Genomic DNA, 13,333 nt, shown 5'->3' on the forward strand with positions numbered 1-13,333 from the left:
GTAGTCTTTTTTATCCATAACTACTGTTGTCGATCCTTTATCGGCCGGGAGAATCATTATAGTTTCATTTTTCTGTAAGGACTGCAGAGCTCTTCTTTCTTCTTTTGTTAGATTGTTGGTTTTTGGAAGGTTTTGTATGAAATTTGGGTCGGTTATGGATTGCATTATAAAGTTGATGTAAAGTTCTATGGGATGATCAGGTGGCAGTGGTGATGGGTCCCAATTTGAAGGTGGTTTAAATTTAGTCAGACATTCTTCAGGTTGAGGGCTATTCTTCAGAGCAGTGGGATTTTGGTGAAGGAAATACTGTATTCTTAAATTTCTGGCAAAGTTGAAAACATCTTTTCCTAGAGAAAATTGATCAATTTTTGAGGTGGGTGTGAAAGATAGGCCTTTGGACAAAAGAGAAATTTCTTCACTTGTGAAGAATTTTTTTTAAGGTAAGCCTGCTTATCCTATCCTTTCTCACACCTATTCTCAGGCAATTAGCCCTTTCTCTCCAAACCTATTTAAATAGTCTGTCATCCTCTTACCCATAAAATGGACGTATCAATGAGCATAGCATTACACATAGTATAAATAGGTCAACCCAATGCATGTAATTATTATCCAAATTTGTGTCATTATTTGAATTTGTGTCACATACACGCTTAATGTTTACAGCTGCTGTTTACAGCGTTAAGCAAATGATTTTATACCAAAAGCTAGTGTAGAATGATAGCGTCGGCTGCTAGACTTTTTAAAACATCCCAATAATTACTATGGGTAAAAATCTGTTTTCTCCATAAATATTCTGTCTGGGTTCTAAGTTAGTTTATGCTATGCAAATCACATTTGAGTGAAACTTGAAACTGAAACAAGCAACACATGGGAATAATTGTTGTACGTCTTTCACTTGTCATTAGTTTGTAACACTCATATATTGTACACTAGCTGGCCTGACAGACGTCACATTAGCCGTCCTAATGTGGTTTTATGTCAATGCTCGTTCATTTTCAAGATGAGCTCGTTCGCATGGTTCAATCACGTCCTGGTTGAAGTTCGTTTGCTACGCTTACACACTGTTAGGTTAGAGCTCGTTCGCTGTGCTCACTTGCCTTCAGGTTAGCTCGTTCGCTACACTAACTCGCCTCAAGATTGAAGTTCGTTTGCTACGCTCACTCACCTTTTGGTTGCAAACTAACTGTTGTCATAAATTAAAAAATAATAATAGTGCTGCACCCTGTTGGTAAACATATTAACTTTTTAATGCTATTGAATATCACAGAATCAAATTGTTTAGTTGAACCAGCTGTTAAGATTCTTTAATTCCATTTAAATATGAGTACTCAAAAGGTTAATGTGGGAAACTCTAGAGCCACTGGGGCGGAGCCCTTTTGACGGATCTGCACCAAACTTCACACAAACCATCCTTGAATAATCTTTAATAATGCCTGCAAGTTTCATTACAATCTGTTGAGCGTTTCGGAGTCCTTGCTTCTTCAACGAAACTCAATAAAATTTAAAACTGTTAGTGTGCAAACTAATAAATATGCTTTGAATTTGGTTTGAAAGTGTAAGGCGGGATGAACTTGAATGAGTTCGCCAACTTGCATGATCGGAAAATGGGAACAGGGTTTTATGGGGTAAAAATTGGGTTTTCTAATTTTTGACCCTATTAACAAAAAATTTCCCAATTTTTCTCCAGACCTTTTTAAAGAGCTTAAAGAACAAATAATTTTACAGGGTGGCTAGTGAAATCACATTGAAAAATTCCCTGACAATTCCATGATTTTTTTAAACTTTCCCTGATCGACAAATTCAAAATTACAATCCTAATACTACCTAACTAATTCTTTAAAAGGACTAATCTTTATCTGAAGAATATCTTATGTTTGTTTACATGAAGAACATACATAAAATCTATAGATACAGTCTAGCTTATATTCAAACTTTGCAACTTACCTTAATAAAATTAAACTGAGTTAAGATGATACACAGTTTATAATAAAATTTAATTTGTACAAAAACACAAAATTTATTTGTAGAGAGTTATTTCTTAGTTTTCACCCACACGGCACACATACTCTCGACCTTTCCTAACAATTATTAAAATTATGTTTAACATTTTACAATTTTCCCTGACTTATGACAAAATTCCCTGACTTTTCCAGATATTTAATATTCCCTGACATTTCCAGGTTTTCCAGATCACTAGCCACCCTGATTTAGTATATCAAAGTGTTTTTTGTACAATTATTGGTTACGGAGAAAATTTAAAAAATTGTAATTTTAAAATTCCCATAATATTCTTATGGAGAATATTGTAAAATATAGTAGTTTGCTTGTTTATGGATATATTTTGATCAAACTTGGTAAATTTTTTTTTAATTCGCTTGGCCGGCAGGTTTGCTGCGGCGGGGGTATTTCGTAACTAAGGAGTATTTTAGTTTGATAAGAAAGTCAGTTTTATCTTGTAAGTCTTTGATGAGTGAACGTAACAGTACTTCTCTTGAATTTGCTTAGAATAGCCATATTGTCTACCGAAATAAACCCCTCTTAAAAACTAGACACACCCACTCCTAGGAAAGCACTCATGTCGAAAAACACATATGATCAGAATGTGGTGGGACATTTAAAACCTCACAATCAAATTCGGCAGCTAGGAAATCGGGTCAAAAAATTGCTCACTAAAAATTAAAAAAGAATAAACTCATTCAAAGGCATCTAGGTCTTGATCATTGACTATATATAGTCAATGTCTTGATGCCACAATCTAGGTCTTAAGTATCTCCACATTTCATTGGTCTAACACTATGATCTTATTAAACAATTAGTGATTTAAAAAGGCAGTCACAAAAACACAAACAACTGTGAACTAAATTTTATTTTGATTTAATTTCTACGACTGAAATCTACTCACAATTAACTTTTTCCAAAAGCACAAAAGGCAGGAAATCAAATTTGATGTTACTTCAGTAACAGCTTAAAATAGCAGAGGTGTCAGTCTATTGTACAACAATAAAAATATTTAAGGCATAATAAAGGTCACTGAAAGCTTGAAAACGACATAGCAACAAAGGCAGTTTAAGGCAATTGAAGCTAACACATTTTTATGAGTTACAAAAATGTTCAAGGAACTGGTTCTTCTGACATATAGCACCAACGAAAGCCTCTGCACATTATACATCATAATAATTCTTACAGACCTTTCAGTAAAACCCTAAACTAATAAAATAAAGTTCACAAATCACAAGGTTTTAATAGCAAAAATTCAAAACAAGTATACAACTAGTAAGAATATAAACAAATTAGCTCAACGGGTAAGTTAACCGGGACTAAAATTCTAATAACTATAAAATAAAGTAAACAAAAGATTTAGGAATATAAAAACCGATTGTCGGATAGAAAAGAAACGCAGAGTAAAAACTGGATTGTAGCGTATAAAAGGGGAATTACGTCGTTATCACAAGGCGAACGCTCATTCTCGCCCTCGGATATAAAACTACTAAAAAAGCTCAACCCCTGAAAATATAACTCCGACAAAAAGGCAGTGTGTGTGTGCGAACGTCAGCTCAAGCCTAGTCACAAAAAGCCACATTTCTCACAACTAATTTACATTATCAAATAAGTCTCGCACGATCCGAGGTGTACGTAAATCACATAATGTACAATATTTAAAAACCCTGGCTAATACGATGAAGCGGCAAAGTGTGGAGACGTCTAGCCTGAGGACGCAGTGTTCTGCTCCTCCTGGTTGGCGTTCAACTTCTTCTGACGTACGACTTCAGCTCGCCGCTCCTGCAACCACGATAGAGCAATATGTAGAACAATAACTGCACTAAGCAAATAGCAAATGCCGATGGAGATCATAGGATCCAGAGAGGAATCAAGAAACAATGTAGTAGAACGATTTTGAATAAATCTAATAGGAGGGAAACTTCGACTTGTGTTAATTTGGATTGGAAACGTTAGCTGCCCCCAATTTCTCCTAACGCAAATTTGGCGAGTATAGGGTATTATTTTATTTTCCTAGTTTTCAAAAAAGACGTTATATTTCCTATTCAAAATCCTTTTATAGTATAAAATAACCATCTCATTCAAACATTACTTGCTTTTAAAGGTGCAGCTACAAGATTCTGGCTGGTCTGAGTTAGTAATACAAACACTTTTTAATAAGTTAGAAATCCAAAATGAAGTCAGTCTCATGTAAAGTAATATAATGGGCACTAAGAATCTTGCTAATCAACTAAAAACTGGCAACTGGGTGGAAAGTGAATTTTGAAATCTGGTGCGGAGGAAAAAGGGAGATTAACTAATAGACTGATGAATACATCGCCTAGAGAGAGTAATGAGTAGAAACCGTTTGACCGGTTGCTACTCAATTGTAAAATACCATTGCTGAATAATAAATACAGTACTTTGAATGCATAATAATTTGTTTGGTTTTGCTTCAACAGTACCCTTTTGCATCCTTCAGTAAGTGTTAATAACTGCAGCATAACGGTCAAATTATAAAGATCATGAGGCAACATCATTGTCAGAATCCGTTACCTTGGTATCTCTAATTTTTGATAAAGCGCCTTCAAAACTCAAACTTCGCTTCCTCGAAACGAAAAACTCAACAACATGAATTTTTATCACACCCTCTTCAGAATCAAGATATCAAGGTCCTACTGTAGTTAAAACAATGCAAAAATACTGTTCTAGATCTCTTTTAACCGACTAACCAATAACTTTCTACCATTTATTGAGCGAAAAAGACAGACTCGCCCCCTTTATTTTGGTTGTTGGGCATTTACAGTAAGGGTCACATACTACAGTATTACCAGTTGTACAAAATATAAAATATTATCGGTGGATTAAGCCAATGCATAACAATACATTAACATTTGAAGCCTTAAACAGCTTTCTAATAAGTTGATGTCTTCAGTTTCATGCTGCATTTACAAACATTTCCATATTTTAATATGGTAATGAATTGAGTTGTGGTAAGTAGAGCTAGATGATTCTAAAAGCGTTTAGTGATTGCTGCTGTAGTGAATGATGATGGATGTAATAAAAAGGTTAAGGCATTTGTAGTTAAAGCTTAACATATTTACAATATATCTGAAAGCTTACAAAAACTCCCAAAAGAGCAAGACTCTTAAGACCTTTTTTCACTGTTAGAAGCTGCTTCCTTTGTTGAGCGGTGAACAATATAGTTAATTATGATTGATATATTATAAAAGTAGGCCTATAATTAAGTTTTATAAAAATCATGCATAAAAACAACCAATTTCAACACTTTGGCCCTCTAAAAAGTATGTTATGAAAATACAAAAAGCCTTTTTCATCCATTTTAATACTATGCATTAAAACAAAACACAACAAAAATGATTTAATAGCATTAAACATAACATTCCCAAATTCCCAACATGCGCCAGGAGTTAGCATCCATAGCAATTCCGAGTTCAAAACAACATACATTCATCCTAGCGATTTCTATTTTCCTTTCCAGCTCTTTCAGCCGATTTTGCTCAGCTGTTTCTAATTTCTCTTGGATGGTTTCTCGCATCCTCTTCTCTTCTTCTTGTGTCAACAGCTTTATCTTCTCTATTTTCACTTTATTCTAGCATGCATCATACAAAATGCTAAATACACAGTAAGCAAACAACACAGGTACATACATGTAGAGCATAATGAAATTTAAGACCCTTGTTGACAGGTCACAGTAAAAACCACTACATTAGTTGAATTTCACTTGTCAATTTGAACTCAATTTATTTTAATTATGATAGTTGAAGCCTCACATTTGATGTAGGAGCTTCAGTTCAGTTACTCAAATCAAATCAGCAGCTCTGACAATTATAACTGCATTGTGGCAATTAAACTTACAACGGTGTACTGGGCTCAGATAGATAATAATGCTTAATGTTAGTTATTATTTATTTTGGTTTTTTTAGAGGTAAAATATTTGAAAATCTTTAAATAATACAGTCAAAAATGACCATCTTTTTAAAATTTGTTTACAAAAATAATTTAGAACGCTGCATTAGGTGGTAATGAATAACTGTAAATACAATAGACTCCCTCTAGTTCGGCTTTGGTTGGATCGGCCACCAGATGGTCCGGCCCGGTCTCAGGGGGACAAGTCATATCGTCACGGGCGAATGACCTTCGACAGGATTAAACTTGAATGTTTAGTTTCCGGCCATAGTAGTAAACAATTCATGTCAGTTTAGTTGACGGGTGCTTCTATGGGTGAATTATTGCATATTACCTACGTAAAACTATGTTACATAACCTCAAAAATACCAAGAACATTTTTATAAATAGTTTTTCTTCAGTTTAATATGTTGTAATGCAGTGAATTAAATACTTCGGACCATTTTTTATGTGGTAGGTTCCCCCATTATTGTTTTTGAAACACCACGGTTTATTTGACAAAAATAAATTAAAACAAAACAAAGAAATAGCCATCATTAGCTTCAAGGTCAAGCTATGGTAATGGAGCTATGGAGTAATGGAGCTTGCGCTGACAACCATCTGCTCTTGTTCTTTACACAACTGATGTCTGATGTGCGCTTGCTATCTCACAACAGTTTGTGATTGGGTGATTAGTAACCATGGCAACTAGTTTAATGTGTTGATGAAGAGAAACCAAAGAAAGAATAGAAGAACAAAGAAAAAAGAATAAGTAGTGTTTAACATCATCCATTTCTATCTTTCTCCTATTTTACGACTGTCGTTATTATCTTTATGACTAAGTACTATGATTTTATGAGTTATGTAATGTTTTTATTGACATTCTTAGGGACGGTTCACGAGTCACGGGTTACCCTTAGTTTGAGCGCAAAATCCAGTTATAGGTGGTTTTTTGCCCTGGGACTTAGAAATCGGGTTCACGAGTACAAGGTTAACCGCGCTCGGGCGCAGACAGTTAAACTTCATCCAATTATGACAGAGAAAACCCAAGCACAAAAAGTCGGCTTCACGGGTTCAATTAGAGAAAACCCTGGGCCAAATGTCGGGTTAAGGAGTCATGGTCTAGCGCAATTTGGATAATCTCGGGCGTAAATAACAATGGTTTTGGACTTCAACTTAACCCTGCTAGGGGGCAGGGTTAACTTGACATCATGTCGGGATTATCTCATTTGCTCATTTATTGTTTTTTTTTTTTTTGCGAAAAGAATGTTATATTTGAATTTGCCATTAAATTCCGAACAATTTCACTACCCTCAACATATATTTTTTTTTTTTTTTTTACTACTGATTGTCAGAAACATACGAAATATTGTAAAAAGTTGCTGTTTTTAATTTTAATTAATTACTGAATAAAAATATAATTAATTAATAGCTTAACATAGGCCTATTTATATAAATTTTAAATTGAAAATGAATTTTATAACGCAAGTGTTTTATTTTTTTTATCACTTTTGAACACTTTTATCTCAGCCGAATAATTGCAAAATAAAAATGGTTCCGACAAATAGTGTTAGTTTTGTCTAAGCATTTTTATTGTATATTACTGATTAATTACTTATACATAATTACATACAAATTACTGATACATAAAAGATAATCATAAATCTTTGAAAAGACGAGTCATTTTATGAAATATTTTCAATGTTTGGATAAATCTGCAAACCTGATAAGTATGTCTTATATTTGGACATAAATGGTGATCTAAATTTAGTTTGCAAACATTACCAAGATTTGTTTTAACAAATTTAATTAAAAACATAATTGTATTTTCTCGATTCAATGACATGTCAGTAAAAGTGTATTATTCATTTCATAATTCAATGATTAATCCAGTAACTTAAAACTTAAGTATGAATTTATTATGTAATATCAGTAAACACTCTGTATACTGTAATTATAATGATTTATCACGTCATCCTTTTGTTTTGGGACTTGTCGACCAGGAGCAGCGGCTCGGCAGGTAGCCCACGTGGCTGTTGCCAACCTTATATTGAAAGTTCTCCGTTAAATTCAAATAATCTTTATTTGTTAGTAGTATACAATACATACATAAATAGTGTCAAATATACAGGTATTGAAAAATGAAAAACAAAGGTTTCTTAGAATTAACAATATATGCAAAAATTGACATTACCTCCTACAACTCATCGAAAGAATATATAGCTTTGCTGATGAGGTACTGCTTCAATTTAATTTTGAATTTTTTGGTTGACACCTCATCTGTTATGCTTTTTGGAATTTTGTTATAAAATTTTGAACCAGCATATTTAGGTTTCTTTTTGAAAAGTTCCAGAGTGTGATAGCTCATTGCGATACAGCCCCGATTTCTGGTGTTATATTCATGATTGTTACCGATTAGCTCCAATTCCTGAAATCTATTTTTTATGGATAAAACTGTTTCAAAAACATACATTCCATAAACAGTCATTATGTTTTCTATTTTAAAATAATCTTTAACTGAAGTTCTTGGTTGTAAATTACGAATAATTCTAATGGCTTTTTTTTGCATTATCAAGATAGAGTTTAAGTTTTCTTTAGTAGTTGCACCATAAAGAGATAGCCCAAATGATATCACTGAATGGATGTAAGAGAAATAAACAAATTTTAAAGATTCTTTTTCACAAAAATTTTTCAACCTAACCAATGCATAAAGGCCAGAAGAAATTTTAGTGAGTAATTGTTCAACATGACGGTTCCATTTAAGTGTACTTTCTATTTCTAATCCTAAAAATTTAATGCTGTCTTTAACCTCAATTTTTTTATCAAATATGGTAACATTAGGTTGAGTTATATTTTGAGCTGATCGAGTTTTAAAACAAATAATATTAGTTTTTTCAGGATTTAAAAGCAAATTGTTGGCATTAAAAAATTTTTTTAAGAGAGTTGGGTCGGAATTAATTTTAATTTCTAATTCAGCAGAGGTTGATGCAGTGATTTTCAAATTGGTGTCATCAGCATAAAGACAAAGTTTACTGAAATCAGAAAGCTGAGGGAAGTCTCTTAAATAGCAAATAAATAAAAGGGGACCTAAAATGGATCCCTGTGGCACCCCATATTTAACTGCTGTAATATCGGAACGATAAGGGATTTTATAATTTTTGTTGTTATGGTAAATAATTTCGACAAACTGTTTTCTATCATGAAGGTAAGATTTTACCCAGTTTAAAGTATTGTTTTTAATTCCTAATTTACTCAATTTCAAAATTAATAAATCATGTGATATTGAATCAAAGGCTTTGCTAATGTCCATGAATAGACCCGCAACTTTACCTTTATTGTCTAGACTATCTATAACAGATTCAATGAAGTCTGTGGCAGCTGTAATAACAGATCGACCATAGCAGAAGCCATGTTGACAGTCCTCAAATAGATGATTTTTTTCCAAAAAATTTACCAGTTGATTATAAACTACTTTTTCAAAAATTTTTGAGATAGCTGGTAACAATGCTATAGGGCGATAGTTTGATACAATATTTTTGTCTCCTTTTTTGAAGAGTGGTTTTAATTTTGTAATCTTAAGTTTGTTGGGGAAAATACCTGAAATTAAGGAAGAATTTATAAGATGAGTAATAGGTTTTAGTAAGACTGATTTAGCTTTTTTTAGAAGTACCACAGGGACATCATCATACCCCATACTGAAAGAATTTTTTAGGCTGCAGATAATAGCATCTATGTCCTTCTCATCAACAAAGCTAAAACCAAATTTCCTGTCACATGGAAGTATCTCACTCCCAGTATATGATCATCTCTGGCTTGCTCTAGATTCGACAAGACACTGTCATCCACAATATTTGCAAAATAATCAATGAACTGATTACAAATCAATAAAGGATCAGAACAAACATCATCATTTATTTTTAAATTTATATTTTCAGTTTTTAAAGAGCCAGTTCCTACTTCAGAATTAATTATCATCCAAGATGTTTTATTAACATTAGTAGAATTACTAATTTTCTTTTTGTAATATTCTTTTTTTGAAGATTTTAATTTTTCTTAATAATGTATGTTCATTTTTTTAACTTTGTCCAACAAAACTTTGGATTTAATATCTCTCTCGCTGTTTTACTTAAATCAATAATTTCCTGTCTTTCTGTCTTAAGTTCCTTTGAAATCCATTTCTTTTTAGTGTGCTGTCTTGAAAGAGTTTTAGGGAAGCATTCATTAAAATGACCAATGAAATTTTTATGAAATGTGTCATACTTATTTTCAACCGGTGATAAGAAAAGATCTAACCAAGTTATTAATAAATTGTTCAATATTAGAGTCGCTGAATTTTCTTTTGTATTCATAATAAAATTGAGAAGAATTATTTAACATTTGATTTTTATGTTTATTTGTAATTTCTAGCATTTGTCCATCGTGGTCTGAAAGTTGTGTGTTAATACCGACTAATTTATAAAATTGGCTGTCTAAATTTGTAAAAACATGATCTATTGCTGTTTCAGTTGATTCAGTAATCCTGGTTGGAAAATCAACCAGAGACTTAAATCCATTTGCTACTACAATGTTTAATAACATTTTTCTATTACTATTATTAGATTGTAATAAGTCAATATTTATATCCCCCATGAAAACCACGTGTTTATATTTAAAATTCAAAACTTCAAGCATTATATTTAGTCTGTGAATAAATTCTGCTTCGTTATGTTTAATAGGATTCCTGTAACAACCAATAATGAAAGTTAAATCCCTGCTGTTGAGCGACGGTCAGCGTTGGTCTCGGCTAAGCTTGATAAGTAAGTGTGATTTTAAACGTTATAGTTTTGATTACTGAACCAAGGTTAATGACTTAACATATCACAATTGCGCAACAATATTATTTGTATTTTGTTTATGTAAAATGCACTACCTCCGGTTAGTCCGGCCGTTTTGTAGTCCGGCCAGTGGTCCGGTCCCGAGGTGGCCGAACTAGAGGGAGTCTACTGTAATCAAAATAGTAATAAAACAGATGACACAGACTCCTAATCTTTATGTTTAGTAAAAATCTGTATTTTAAAAATGTAGATTATGCCTCAATAGAGAGATAATTTTTTCAATTTTGTGAAAGGTTTTATACTTACATATAATTTATAATAGAAACAAATGAAAATTGTGCCTTATGGATCTTTGGCTTTTACACCATGAGCCAATTTAACTGTCTAAATATCCAAGAACATAATTGACAGGAGAATCAAGACAAGGAAGTAACATGCACAAATGAAATAATTCCATAATCAGTGGCATAAGTCTTAAAGATTTAGTTAACAGTTTTGTTCAGAATCTTTAGTTTTGTTGGAATGCAAGGTAGGCCTATACTGTAAAAAATCACAAAAGTCCAAGGCATTTAAATTAATAAGGGGTTATATTATTGTAGCAAGTTTGTACCATAACTTAATATAGCCTGTTATATCCTACATATATCTTAGAATTCGTCAATTGATAAACTCCATGTGCACATGTAAATAAATTAATTTCATTAAAAGTAAAGGAGACTACTGAACCAAAAATATATCCCAAGTTTACAAAAATCCATTATACTTTTCTGTAGAGCAAGTAATAACCAGAGATGCAAAATTACAACTGAGTATACATACTCCTGTGTATACATACAACAGCAACAACCGGGAAGAATAGACAAACCGAAATATGGAAAATTTCCAGTTGTATGCTGTAGACATAGATACCACTCGCATCATTAGAGTGAGAATCCTGAAAGAGTAACCCATAAGATGTAACTGAATTCAATCAAACGCTTACGCCACACTGTTTTATCTGCATTATTTATTTTTATCTGCAGAAACATCTATGCATTATTTAAATTAGGTCGACATGGGGAAAATTGAACAGAATAATTCACATTAATCTGTAGTAGTACAGGTGAAATAGGGTTTTATAAACAACAAAATTTGTACATTCATGAAATTTCACCTGTGAGTTACTAATAATATGAGAAATGAAGATCCGATGAGTCCCCAAAATTTTGGGCGTCCTAAGGCCCTTTTTGGGGCCCTTTTTGTTCCGAAGGGCCCTTGTTCCTAAATAATTTTGTTTTTACGTTTAAGGTCGAGTGAGGTGTGGTTTTAGATGGTTTTAGTTATTTTAAATCGATTGGGATTAGTTTTAAGTGTATTAAACCACACCATACAGAGTGTTTCGAAATATTATTACTTTTTACGATATTTAAGCATTTAATCATAAAGTAATAAAATTAGTTACCTCCATGCTCTATATAAAAGGGGATTATGGAAAATATTTGTAATTCTTTACTACGTAAGAGGAAAGGATCACAAGGAGTAAGAGAAAATATTAAATACCCCCGTCACAGCAAACCTGCAGACTATTTTTCTGTTTTACTTACTTGATTTTCAATTAAATCTAAAATTGCTTTGCGTTTAACGATTACCTAGGTTTGCTGCTACAAGGAGGCTAATAAAGTGTGTTTATAGTAAAATATTAATAGCCTAGTATAAAACAAATAAATTTGACAAGTTTGGTCAAAATATATCTATTAACAAACAAACAAAATCATTTTACACTATTCTACATAAAAATAACATGGGAATTTTAAATTTACAATTTTAGTATTTTTATCCGTAACTAATAACCATACAAAAACACGTTAATATACTTAATTATTTGTTTTAAGCTATTTAAAATGTTCTAGAGAAAAATTGGGAAACTTTGTGTTTTGAGGGTAAAGTAAATAAGAAAACCCAATTTTTACCTCATAAACCTCGTTCCCATTGTTCAGGACAAAAATGCTTGTGCCGACATGCTGCTCTGATGTCTAGTGCTGTCCTGGTCGTGATATCCACCAAAGATAACCGTACTTATATTGATTGAAAATAAATTTGAGGAACTTAAGATACAAGTTGCAAACGTCAGTATGTATGAAAGGTGTTTTGCACCACATTGTTCGTGCTTTAAGATTGGTGTTGCCTGTTCTGCAATATGCAAGGTTTTAGGTTTGTAAAGGGGAATCCTACTTGAACACCAGCTTGGACAAAATTTAGTAAATATGGACAAGTTGCTAAGAATAATAAAATTTTTAATGAGTCGTCTGAGAATAATTGTTGTGATGATGGAATTGTAAAGAGAGATACTATGGAAATAGTAAAATAGCTTAAGTTTAAGTACTTCATTTTAATATGTAATGTAAGGTTTTATACAAATACAATGGTTTTTATTTTTAATAAATGTAAAAAAATAACTTAAATAGCTACCTAAGCAAAATACATATCAATTTAAAATTGGTCTGAATAAATTTGCATAAAAAACACATTTTAATGGTATAGCCTCTGGATCACTGATTTTTACAATAAAAGGTTTAAATTACCTGTATCCGTCAAGTGATCCTGGTTTGTAGTTGGTTGACTACAGCTGTTTCATGTTAATATTAACACATCTT

At 32.4% G+C, this 13,333-nt stretch overlaps 1 protein-coding gene across 3 annotated transcripts in view; it reads right to left on the reverse strand.

Moving 5' to 3' along the window:
* Positions 1-2,848: 2,848 nt before the first annotated feature.
* Positions 2,849-13,333, reverse strand: part of LOC129000050 (putative golgin subfamily A member 6-like protein 3) — a 53,466-nt gene continuing 42,981 nt past the window's right edge. For 2 of the 3 annotated variants that reach the window (XM_054426906.1, XM_054426904.1), the window contains exons 7-8: positions 5,447-5,590; positions 2,849-3,780 (exon numbers count right to left, since the gene is read on the reverse strand). In XM_054426906.1, the coding sequence (XP_054282881.1) occupies positions 3,703-3,780; positions 5,447-5,590 (222 nt within the window). In that variant the 3' untranslated portion in view covers positions 2,849-3,702. The remainder of the gene's footprint in view (positions 3,781-5,446; positions 5,591-13,333) is intronic. The other variant, XM_054426905.1, reaches the window with a different exon arrangement.

This window comes from Macrosteles quadrilineatus, unplaced genomic scaffold (genome assembly GCF_028750875.1).
Source record: "Macrosteles quadrilineatus isolate MER2022 unplaced genomic scaffold, UCM_ALF_1.0 Scaffold_8__2_contigs__length_117827958, whole genome shotgun sequence".
Taxonomy (NCBI): Eukaryota; Metazoa; Arthropoda; class Insecta; order Hemiptera; family Cicadellidae; genus Macrosteles; species Macrosteles quadrilineatus.